Genomic DNA, 13105 nt, shown 5'->3' with positions numbered 1-13105 from the left:
CCTCCCCCCCCCCCTCTCTCTCTTTCTCTCTTACTAATGGGGCCTTGCAAGAAAGTTGAGTTGCGATAAATTGCAAATTTGCAATTTTTAATCGCAAGACTTACGCTTGATTCAGGGGATTTGCAATTGATTGCTTTCTTGCAACGCCCCACAAGTCTAATAGGGAAGAGTTGTTGAGTGCAATGAATCCTTCAGTATGAACTTTAATTCTGTACACAAGACATCACACGTAAAGTTCATCGGCAATGATATAATAAATAATAAGCCTGAATTCACGTCAACAAGCATGTATGCCAAGAAATGCTTTTGCAGAAAGAGCAGTCACATTTACAGGCAAGTGCGGCCTTGAAATTTAATGTGCCAAATTTATTCTAGTAGGGAACAACTGTAGAGTATATTGACCCATTCAACATGAACTTGACCTTCCTGCCTTACACATCCTACAAAAACAACTTTATATCATTCACATCTGGCAATGTAATACAAGTACTCTTGAAAAAGCTTCAGTCATTTTGACATATGCCAAGAAATGCACAAGCAGGAAATATGGTTACATTTATCAGCAAGTGAATTGAACTTGAACTTGAACTCTAACTTGAATATGAACTTATCCCCTTTGTTTATCCTTGATAGGTCTTTATAATCTAGAAATGAAATGAATGTGGACTATAAATTAACAAGGCATAAATGAGACTGCCTTGAAGGGATGTTGGTTGGATCGATGGTTTATTTTATCTGACTGCTAAGAAAACTTTATAATGCAACCAGGGACCAGCGGCTTTAAGTTCTTTACAAGGGACTTGGTAATGAGGATTAATGCCTTATCAATTTGCACTAGCAAATCCACTTGGTTTTGAATACAGGTCCTGCCAGTTACGAGACCACTTCTCTACCACTGAGCTATTTTGCCTTTTCAAGAATTATATCTAAAGTCTCGAAGTATTATTTGATTTGACTTGATTTCTGGGGAACATAGAGCATGACAAACTAACATTCTAAATGATGAATTGGTAGTTATGTCTTTCTTTATCATGCTTTTGTATAGTACATTACTTACATGATTTTTATGTAATGTAGTTGATTGTGCATGGCCCTCATGTAAAACAGTGTTTTCACCACTGATGACGCGTCTGCGGTTAAATGAAACCGACTTAAATTAGAATAGAATGAAATTGATTTCATTCCTTTGCAGACATTGGCAATGTTGGCTAAGTTCCAGAATAAACTGCATTCGGCCATCTTGAATAAGAAACCAGAACCAGAGAAGGAGGATAAAGAGAAGGAAAATGAAGAGAAGGAAGAAGGTGAATACAGGGAAGGGGAAGAAGAGAAGAAGGAGGAAGGAGAGGAAGAGGAAGGAGAGAATTGGTAAGTTTATATCAATTGTATCACATGGTCAGCAACAACTTTAGAATCTCCTGATTGCATAATGAAGATGGTACAACCTGAGTAGGGCCCATATTAGGGCCACCTAATCATTCTCTAAAGAATATGTGGTGTAACTGCAAGCTACAGTTACATCTATCTTCACCATGGGAGCCTTTGAAGATGAAATGGAATATTTCATTTAATTTGCAGGCCATAGTTGATTTCCCAGTGAAAAATCTGAGTTTGGAGGTGAACATATATACGTTCCATGGGATGATGACAAGCTTGCAATTCTTGTTAAATGTAATGTAATGATGATAGTTGAAAAAAACATGTCATGCTTCTAGTACACTCTCCATCATTGAGTGTACATGTTTGCTCATAGCATCTAAAGAATGCAAATAAAATATTTAAAACAATGAGTATACAATGGGAAGCATTTGAGCTTACTACCTTGCAGAAAATAAAAAACAAAACAAAACATAACATAACAAGTTTTATTGCATGCCTGTGCTCTAATATACAATTCTCTATTTTCAGTGGCCTTCCTTCCCGACTGTACCTCTCATATTATCAGTTTGAACTTTAAAGCCAGAAGGGCATTAATTCTGTGTTGAAATAAATGTAGATGAGTTAATTAACATCTATATGGTTCCAAACATGATAAATTATTTTATTTTTAAGAATGAGACAGCTCTATGAAGAAAAAAAGTGATTTGTTTGTCTATTGTTTTCTTTTGTGTGCTGATGATCAACATCTTCCAATTCTAGAACTTCTTTGATCGTAAAATCAAAGTTTCCCACCCTCCCTCTCCTGTATCATGACAGGAACTCAGATTGAGATAGTGATTCTTTCACGGAGCGATTAGCTTGTCTGATTTCTCATGTAATTAGAAAGTAAAATCAGGTAATTAGGAACAGAATGTAGGTCAATAGGAACTCTTTGTCTGACTCAGGTTCCATCTGACCTCATTCTTTATGTCATCCAGGACAGCTTTACACCTGTCATGTGGAGTCCTGAAGGGTCATTCAGACACGGGGGTTAACCGCGCTAACATTTTGATTGCTTTCATTGCCTCTCTACACTGTCGCTCATTTGCCACATGTGCACTTTTGCACAAAACAATAGGCAAAAAGTATGTATTAACACCTGGGTAGAGAGTGGCAAGTGTAGATTAATATCTTGGCAAAGAATACTAGTGTCACACCTGGGCTTAAACCATTGACCTGTCACCTTTGCATCCCCAGTCAAGTATTTAATCCAGTTGACTACTTCCGGAATATTGCCTCTTGACTATCATTTAAATGCAAGATTTTGCTGTAGTTGTACTTTGAGTGGGTTTACCATGGTTCGTGTGAATGGGGTTAAGTCTTGGTTTTATTTTGTCTCTGTATTGCTCGATTGATTGATCGATTGATCGTCCCTTATGGGATGTGCTTCTTTGTCGTCTTAATGATGTGGCATGGTGCTGATCGATTATTTTTTCAACCATGTCGTGTAAAGAAAACAAGATATTTGTGTTTTCTTTTGTATCTTTATTCCTTAATGATTGCTTTGTCTCTCTTTCTTTTTGTTGAATACATTATGCTACTTTCAGTAAAGAACTCAAAATATCTGCAATCATTTCTTTGTTTTGTCATTCTTCCCATTCTAGGGACTGTCTTCATCAACATTCTCTAAAGAAAACAAAGTATCTGTCTTTCCTTGTCTTTTTTTAATGACTACATTAAACTACTTCCTCTGAAGAAAGCAAAATATTTGTTTTTTTCTTACCTCTTTTATTTCTCAATTGACCACACTTCATATCAGGTCCTTGTCTTGGCACCTGATCAAGTTTTTACAATGAGTAATGTACTTAATGGTCAAGAAGGCCTTGACATAGTTTGTCTTAGGTATTATTCTTTCCTTCATTCCCATGCCATCGTAATTTTAATTCCAGCTGTCATAGACGGAATCTTTTTTTCCCAGGAGTTGTTTTTGTTAGATCATCAAGGTTTCGTTGGTTTATGAAGTGGTTGACTGGTTGTCTATCATCTTTCAAACTCTGCTCTATTTATGTTTCTTGTTGTATCATTTGGGAGTTAGATTCTATGCTGTGTGTTGACAAGATACTCTTTTGATGAGAGGGGGGAGGGGGGCTCCAAGCATCTTTGCTATATCCACTACAGATAGAAGAACTGGGGGTGTTTCACAAAGATAGTTGAACTTATCTCTAAGTTGGACTAAATAATTATGGAAAGCATTTAGCATCTATGAAAATTTAATTTTGATTTTAAAAGGCATAACATTTTGATTCAAATCATTCATTTTTTCTATTATCAAGGAGATTTCATGTTCTTAATGTGGAATTCATAAAGAGTCTGAAATACTTGAATTTTCGCTTTTAAATATATTATATTTTAAGGCTACAAATGGCAGTCCTTAAGGTTTAAGTCGAACTTAGAGTTAAGTTTGACTTAGGATCTTTATGAAACATCCCCCTGATGCAATAACATTACCCTCCCCATCCAATCAATTATAGTGTCCCTATCATAATTTTCTTTATTACTATTATGATTTTCTTTATAAATCATTGAGATGGAAATATGTGCAATGAATGTCAGATCACATTTAAAGAAAGTGAATAGAGAGTTTTAGAGAATGCATCATTTCCATATGTCGGTCATGTGAATCATATCTGTTTAGTGCCAGATGGGTGTTAATATACATGTACTTTAACACAGAGTTGATGCCATTCTGGCTCTGAAACAGAGTCTATTGCTGTATTAAATGTAGATTTAAAACATTTCTTTCAAAGTAAAGATCTATGGCAAAGAACTAGCTGTTTGCAGTGAGAAAATAAACGAACTTTCTCATTTGTTCCAACACACAAAATGACTACAAAATGTACGACTCGGGAGAGTCTTTTCTCTTTCGAGGATCTATAATAATAATCATAATATATATAACGGGTGTTATCCTTGACTACGTCACAATCCACTGACCAAAACTGCCAAATTGAGATTCGTATAGACTTACTGATCTCATATTTGAAACATTCATAACTTTCTTATATTGGTATGATTTATTTCAAACTTCCGCCATTCTGTTTTGTTTTGTTTTTTCCTGCTTTCATAGTTATTACAAGGGTTAGATTTCCCTTAATTAGCTCTGTATGTATTGCTTGATCCATTCGTATCATATTTCAGATCATTGCATTAGGGATATGCCTGTAATTATCTGTTCCATTTAGGAAATATTTTGACACTTTCTCGTCAAATTAAGTTCTTCTATACTGACAGACATTGGGCTTGACCTTGGTTGACCGTCTTACCTGTATGATACCTGTCCAGTCCATGAATTGACCAGTCAGTCCTCATTAACTCACAGATGTTTCAGGGGAAACATAGTGGCAGACAGCGGAAATGCAGAACTTCTTGTAAACCGTGGGAAATGTCTGTGGGTTAATTGACTTGTCTAATTGATCAGGAAGAAAACCAAAATACCTGTATGCCCTCGGCGCAGCTATTTGAGATTTCAAAAGAAGGGGGAAAAAGGAAAAAAAGCTGAATCAAAAACAAAATGGAACAGATGGATTGTCTCAAATGCAAGATTTGTTTTCTAATGAAAAGAAAGTGAAGGAATACTATTATAGAGAAAGAGAAAGAACACCAAGGACTCATTTTGTACCAGAGTGAGATTTTAGTCCAAAGAATTACAGTAACTTCAAACAAATAAGGAATGTTGTACTATTAGTCAAGTTATTTGAGAACGATTGTGGTAAAAGAATCACTGAAAATGCCAATTTTGTGTGCATGCTCATCGAGATTGTTTGATATAGTAGGCTTAATGTAGCTTTCACTTGTGATGACTGTTACTTTATTATTGTCCATGTATGTTGTAGCTTATAAAAAGAGTCCAAAACAAAAGTACAACATTTTTCATTTATACCCGTATGTTTATTTTTAAGGTGATGAGGATGTGGAAACAATAATGATTGACACAATAGGGTTAATGAAAGAAACATTTCAGGGATAGGAAACCAACGTATTATGGTCACTGAAATAGAGTTCCGTCTATGTCAAAAAAGGAGTGGCTTACCGCTTTTTAGTGCCTACTCATCATCAACTCGAACATTCTTAACAATACCTAACCAAGGATACATTTCAAATCCCTAATTTACCAATTACCGTGTGTGCTGTGAAGGAATGAGGTAACTAACACCCTTTTGACCTTTCGCTGTAGTGCATTCTGTCCAATCTAACTTATAGAATCGCAATGAAAGAGAAATTGGACTTGATTTTTAATCCTTGTATTTGGAATCAAATTTCAGCGCGATTCTGCTCAGTCATTCCCACCTCACACCTATAAATACTCCTACACACATCCCTCTATTGGCACATCAAGAATCTTCGGTTGTGCCTTGCGCCCGAGACGGCCATATTTGTCTAATCCCGTCCGTCTGCTCCTAATTCTCGTCCGTCTCTAGAGGGGGTGCTCATTTCCCGTCGTATAACAAGTGGAGAGTGTTTCCTCTTCCACTGGTTGTGTTTTTGGGGTGGGAGATGGAGGGGATATCAGATGCATATTGACTCACTCTCATTGATTTGTTTTATCCATGTTTGTTGAGATGACTCGTAGAGACTGTCTCCTCACAGATGGTTTCGTTCAGGAGGAGTCATAATCCGCTCTGGATTTTCTTGTAAATTGCCCGATTGAGTGGCATACGTGCTAGGCGAAAAATTGCAGTTTTGCCAAGATTTTCACAATCTGTAATTCATAACTTGATGGATATAGTAACTGTAGTGTTGAATATTTTCTTTCAAATTTCCTCTCTTGATTGCTTTTTAGTAACAGCGTTTCTTATTGAAGCCCACTGCATACTGTATGATGAAACTGCGAAACGAGTTTGGAATAATGTGCTATATCATGAGATGATTGAGATCTTAAAATTCTTCTAATTTAGGTCATAATTCAGCCATGTGGATAGTTGTAGGTGCTAGTGTTTGTTGGCATCCCGGTCAGAAAAAAGGCTGATCAGCTGTACCAAGCCGGTCACATGAGTTCCTTAATTTGATGCTGATTTGGCATTTTTTTCTGACTAGAAGACCCTTGTCATTTATTTTACAAATTAGGAACCTCAATTGCAAATATTTTACATGGGTAAATTTTCACATCTCATGCCCCTTTAATTTATTGGACAAAGTTTCTCCGCTCTTTGCATCCAAGTCCCCTCTACCTTCCCCCTTTTCCCTGCCTCCCACAAAGTGATTAACCTTACTACTTCTGTAAACTCCTTGCTATGCCCCTGATCATTACATCATTTATTGCCTCTCAGGCTTGTGGTACCCCAGTACCCTCTACCTTTTCTCCATTTCTCTACCACCCACAAAAGTTATTCTCCCCTAACTACTATAAATCCTTGCTATGCCCCCGATTTTCACACTTCTCATTGCCCCTCATTGCACCCAAGTCCCCCCCCCCCCCCCCACCTTCTTCCATTTCCATGATTACTACAAATATTCATTACCCCTCCTATCTTTATAAATCCTTAGCATGCCACTTATTGTTACCTGCCTTGATCACCATGTTGGGCAAAGTTTCCCCTCTCATTGCAACCTTTCTGATTCCCCTGCCTCTCTCAAATCCTTGCCATACCCCTGATTGTTACACCTCCCCGTTGCCCCTCCCATTTCTTCTCCCAATGTACCTCTTCCTTCCCCCCATTCCCCTGCCTCCCAGATGTTATTACCCCTCCGACCTCTTTCTAATCCTTGCCATACCCCTGGTTGTTACACCTCCCATTGCCCCTCCCATTTCTTCTCCCAATGTACCTCTTCCTTCCCCCCATTCCCCTGCCTCCCAGATGTTATTACCCCTCCCACCTCTTTCCAATCCTTGCCATGCCCCTGGTTGTTACACCTCCCATTGCCCCTCCCATTCCTTCTCTCGTTGTACCTCTTCCTTCCCCTAATCCCCTGCCTCCCAGAAGTTATTACCCCTCCCACCTCTTTCAAATCCTTCCCATGCCCCTGGTTGTTACACCTCCCATTGCCCCTCCCATTGCTTCTCTTGATGTACCTCTTCCTTCCCCCATTTCTCTGCCTCCCAGATGTTATTACCCCTCCCACCTCTTTCCAATCCTCGCCGTACCCCTGATCATGACACCTGGATCTCTAGGGGTCCCCGCCCCGTCATGTTGTGGAAATTAAACATAGCCCTGCTCATGCAGCGCGAGCGATTCCACCAGAATACATCTTACCTCACGTCCTGAAACCAAACACCCCCGCTACGGATGACTTTTATAATGCCATGGCGACCAGCGGAACACTCTGGAGCGTGGGTGAATGAATGAATGGCAGAGATCTCATCCCGGTGCAGAGCCCCTGACAAAGAAGATTTAAGAACATAATGCAGGAGATTACCAGGTTGATTTGTGAGCGGATGGAGAGGGATCTGGGAAGATGAAATCGAAAGTGTCCTGTGACACTTATTAGCGGAAATAGTCTTAACCCCATCCCTACCATTGTCATCTGAAATGGATTGGATGGATTTGGGACTTTGAAATGTTCCCAAATTTAATCTGGTAAGTTGTCAAGTTATGAGATGAATATGAATCACAAGCAAGCTTGCCACATCAGGTATATTTAGTACTCTTCTGGACCAAATTAAAAAACAACTCAAATAGGGAAATAGACCTTTTTTCTTTGTTTATTTCAGGGTAAACAGTTCTTCAGAATTCTAAAATGCTGTTACCCATCAAAACCTCAAACAGTGCTCATTTCAGCTGTAGATTGATTCTTTTCTTATGTTGGAGGTATTGCCTCAAGGAAATTAACCTCTGCTTTTCAGAGTAAATGTTTACTTTGTTACCCCATTTTTTGTGAACACACCCCAGCTACCATCTTATTTTATACTAACATCCGAGTCTCTGTCCTGATTATTTATTCAATTTCACTTTGTAGTTTCTTCATGTCTGAACACACCCCCTAGCTACCATCTGATTGTGTACTAGCGTCTGAGGCATTGTCTAGAAGGCGGACGGGAGGATGTGAGATGTTGATTAATCTCTTCCTTCCTCTACCCTGTTCAGGTCGGTCCCAGGACAGCTCGTTTCCTTTATTGCTTTCCTACGGGGGCTAGCTAGCCAGCTCCGCAGGGCCACAGGGGCTGAAGATGTGTACACAAAGACCCTGGTGATATCAGTATGACAATGATTAAGTTATGCTTCACAGAATGATCTGATTGTCTCTGGTTATCTTACGATTGTCTCAGATTAAGGCTGGTGTGTCTTTTATTTTACTCATCTGTCAGAGCTTAAAGGTGGAGTACACATGTACTAGTAGTAACAATTGCTGACAAATTGCTTACAGGTTTTCAAGGTATGGCTATGATTGCAACCACTTATTTAATATGTAGTAAGTCAAACTTCACGAGATATGTAAGAAGGCTAAATACTTAATGCTTAAATAGAAATGGCAAATGCGTGCGACAAACGTCTTACACGTTTTCACTTAATGTAGCTCTGTGTTATGATATAGAGAAAAACGAAACGTATTACCCTTTATGTCATCATGAAGAAAAAACACAGCTGTTTATGGCTGCAAATCTGAACCTGGCTTTGTGGGAATGCCAAAATAATTCTGGATAAAAGGTGGAGGAGAAAAGAGGAAATAAGAAGAAAAGGAAGGAAAAGAAAAAGATGTTCTTGTACACTGTAGGAAAATCTTGAAATGGAAAACCAAGTAGGACAGAGAATCAATCAACTGTTTATTTAAAAGAGGAAAGATAAATAGATAAATATTGAGAATAAATTTAGAGAGGCAAGCACCTGTTTTTAATAGCTTAATTCCCAACGAGATGGTCTAAAATATCCTCCTGAAAAGCCTCCGTCATTAGATGCACTTATGCAGAGCTCTGGGTAGGTGTGATCAGTCAGGAATCTGTCATAATTCTCACTTAATCTTGTACTTCTAATCCCGCCGAAAAGACCATCTGAGAAACACTTAGAAATCTAGCTGCGTCATGGCAACTCGTCTCTGACCCTTTGACTGTATCCTGAAATACTAGCCGTTCCAGAAATGACTGGACTACCTGTAACTGGTCTGTTGTGTGATGTTTGTAGTTTTGTTTGAGCTCTGGTTCTCTTAATAACCATTCTAAACTACAGCAAATCGGCAAAATAGTACTGTTGTAATTGAGTACAGAGTTGAGTGAAATCTATCTCAAGTCGGCTATAAAAAAACCTGACTTGTCTTAATTTGAGTTCTTATAACACCAGCCATTCATGACTCAAGTATTTTCAAGTTAACTACATGTAAAGAAAAGCGATGACTGGAAATATTACTAAATTGGTTAGTGTGCTAAGAACTTCCAAATACACATGGATTGTGTAAGTCCTTTGTTTTTATCCCTGTGGTAAGATTCAAAGGTTTTGAGTTTTTGTTCTGATGGTACTCCTAAATTTGAAACTTTTGAAAATGTTTACTTTTATGCAAATAACTTGCAGTCATTAGTTTCCATCTCTTCTTTAAACTCTTTAAAAAAAACCTGAAGTGTAGCTACATGTTCTGAAGAAACCCGCACTGGAGGGTGACATTGTGTGTTGAGCCAATGTTTACCTTCAGATATAAATTCAAATTTCTTGAGTCTTTACCAGAACTCTGTTCATTTTCCTTGATTTATATTTCACTATATAGACTTTAAGCCATTTCTTAGCTGAAGAAAGTTTTTTATTTGAAAGTCAATAATGATGATATGGTCTTTTAGTAACTAACCTCACTCACTAATTACGATCAAAATAGCCGTAGCTGTAATGTAGAAGGGAAGTTGTAGGGTAAAGTTACCTGTCTCCTGGGAGAATCTTGAGGTATACATGCCCTCAGGTCATTCTACCTAGAGAGAGAATAGGCCTGTCTTCACTATCTCGAGATTGCCAAATATCTAGCTATTTGAACTATCCCGATCGCAAACTATCCAGCTAATTTGCGTCTTCATCAGACCGAAGTAGCAATTAGAAGGATATTTGGTCGGGATTGTCATCCCAAGATATCTTGTTATAGTTTGAAAAATATCCCACTATTTGGCGAAATATCCAGCTATTTGTCCTGTGCGTCTTCACCAAGACTCTCACTATGCACTATAAACGCTGAGCAAAATATCTCGAGCTAATTTCTCAAGGTCGAATTTCAAGTTTCGAGGTCGAATCTCGAGCTGATGAAGACGCGAGTTGTAACTTCGGGATTATATCCCAAATCAGAAATAGCGGGTTATTTGGCAATCTCGAGATGATGAAGACGCGCCTAGAGAGAATCATCACTCAACAGCTCATCTCATCCTCTACTATCAACTATGGACCTACTTGTACTTGTACCAACCAACTTAGCGTAGGACAACCCATCTAAAGAAGAGTTGTGATTGATCCAAGTAGACCAGTTCACAGATGATCAAAAGTTTTTGACTCTTCTATCCGAAGGTCTAGTAATAACGTATAGCATTTAAATGTCAGGAGTTATTGTATTCTACTTCATGATTTTTGAAGTATTGTTAGTGAGCACTCTTTGTCCAAAAAATAGGAAGAAGTTTATTTGCTTTGGACTACGGTTGATAGGTGATACATTGCATTGTACCCATTTTAAATCTAATTTTCTTGGAACTTTTCAAAGGGTACTGGAGTGCAGAGTCGTGACAGGTTACAGTTCAACAAATAACTACATCTGCAGTTGTACATGTCTTTGTCTTTTATTAAGTTGATATGGTACTATTGTTTTACCTTTTTTTTCTTATTACGGCATTCTGGAAATTCCAAGCAAGTAACAGGTAGCAGTGTGACTGAGGTATAATGGACTCACAGCTTTAAGATCAAAAGCACAGATGAGAAAATTGAGGATTTTTACATTTACCTAAGCCTAGTGCAATGGTACTCACTGCCTAGGTTTTGGAACCTGGATCTCTCAGATCCAAGGCCCTTTGCTCAGAACCACAGAACTCTCTCACATCCATGTGTGAGGTAAAGGGAGCCTGCACCTCGGGTTCATTAAAACGTGCATGTAATGTATGCCATAGGGGAATGGTGGTGGGAACCTTTTGAACTCTGGGCAATGACACATGAGTTTCTCCATGTGCAACAGTTTTCGTTTCTCTAGTCAGGGAGAAATAAAATAGAGAGAGAGAAAGAAACAGACAGACAGGGGAGGCAGCGAGAGAGAGAGAGAGAGAGAGAGAGAAAGAGAGGGAAGGGGGAAGGAGAGACAGAAAAAGAGAGAGAGAGGGGGAAGAAGAGAGAAGAGAGCAAGGAAGGGAGGGAGAGATAGGCAGATACAGGAGGCAAGTAGAGAGAGAAAGAGAGCGAGAGGGAGAGAGAGAAGGGTGTAAGGAAAGGAGGAAGGGAAAGAGAGACAGAGACGTAGGATGCAGGGAGGGAGGGAGAGGGAGAGAAAGATCTCATTAGGAAAGGATCTGTAGCACATGGATACAAAAGTTCATGCAGGTGGCTTAGTGTTGGATCCCATAGAGACACATGTTAATCAGACTCTCTTCCTAGCTCCCTTTGGATCAGATCGAGGAGTAAGTACGAGGGATGCTCGGGATACTAGTCTACACCCACAGACTTTTGAGAAGCATGACAGGGTCTGGATCAAAACTATAGTTTTGCAGAACTGAATTACTTGTAGATGTATCTTCAACCTTAATTGTATCTAGAAACCTAGAAGGGTGTCTTTTATTAGGGATGACACAAGAAGTGTTTGAAGAGTCTTTCTGCAGCCCCACCCACTCCATCTTTTGTCTTCTTCACTACCTGACACTTAATATTTATATCTTCTTTTTAATCCATTCTTGATTATCTTTCATTTCTTCTCATCTTCTATCTGTTTGTGCCCTAAATATGAAGATAACACCATTTAAGAACTCTGCCCTTCTCCATGCAAATACATTTTGTTTTTAGTGTGAATAAAAAGCTTTAATATCATGGCCCCATTCACCATTCGGAAGTGCAGTGAAGACCTTGATATGGATTATATTTACTTTTGTTTAGAGCATTGGCAGTAGATTTTGAGGAAATACTGCCATCTCTTGATCAATTATTGAAGCAAATGAAATGTTCCACTGTACATCTGATATGAACACTAAACTGCAATGTGTACTTGACAGGTCTTTTAGCTTTGTAATTATTCATGTAGTCATGTTTTCGTTTCAAAACCTCTCTTTTCTAACTTGTCCATTTTGGACCTGCCAGGTATTCAAATTTATTATTTCAATGGTCCTTAGCACAATAGTCCCACATGTATGCTAACATAGCTGTTTATCATTTATCCTCAGTCAGGGGGGTTAGGGTGAGGGTTTATGGTTAGAGTTTGATTCCTAGCTGCTAACATTGCATTATATGGAAATTATTAATTTTAATACAGGACCAATGTTATATGATGACCGGGGTAATAATATATCTATCTGCGCTTTGAGAGGGCCTTCGGTCCTGAAAAGCGCTATATAAGAACTAGCTATTATTATTATTATTATTATATGGGACCAGTGATGTGTAGAACAAGTGATTTATGGAACCAATGCTTTGTAGGACTGGTGATATGCAGGACCAGTGATGCATAGGACCAATGATATAAAGGACCTAGCTATAATGCATAGGACCAGTGGACTAATGATGCATAGGACCACTGATGTTCGGGACCCATAGTGTGTAGGACCAATATGGTGTGATTTTACCATTTCTGCTTTTGATAGTTGACACCTCTTTTGGTAATG

The 13105-nt window shown here is 38.6% G+C and overlaps 1 protein-coding gene across 1 annotated transcript in view; it reads left to right on the top strand.

Moving 5' to 3' along the window:
* LOC583439 (spliceosome-associated protein CWC27 homolog) overlaps positions 1 to 13105 on the top strand; it is a 31489-nt gene that overhangs the window by 9417 nt on the left and 8967 nt on the right. The window contains exon 10 of the mRNA XM_011676984.2: positions 1193 to 1368. Within this exon, the coding sequence (XP_011675286.2) occupies positions 1193 to 1368 (176 nt within the window). The remainder of the gene's footprint in view (positions 1 to 1192; positions 1369 to 13105) is intronic.

This window comes from Strongylocentrotus purpuratus, unplaced genomic scaffold (assembly GCF_000002235.5).
Source record: "Strongylocentrotus purpuratus isolate Spur 01 unplaced genomic scaffold, Spur_5.0 spur5_scaffold_3, whole genome shotgun sequence".
NCBI lineage: Eukaryota > Metazoa > Echinodermata > Echinoidea > Camarodonta > Strongylocentrotidae > Strongylocentrotus > Strongylocentrotus purpuratus.
The sequence above is the reverse complement of the archived record's forward strand: the minus strand, read 5'-3'. Positions and strand labels throughout refer to the sequence as shown.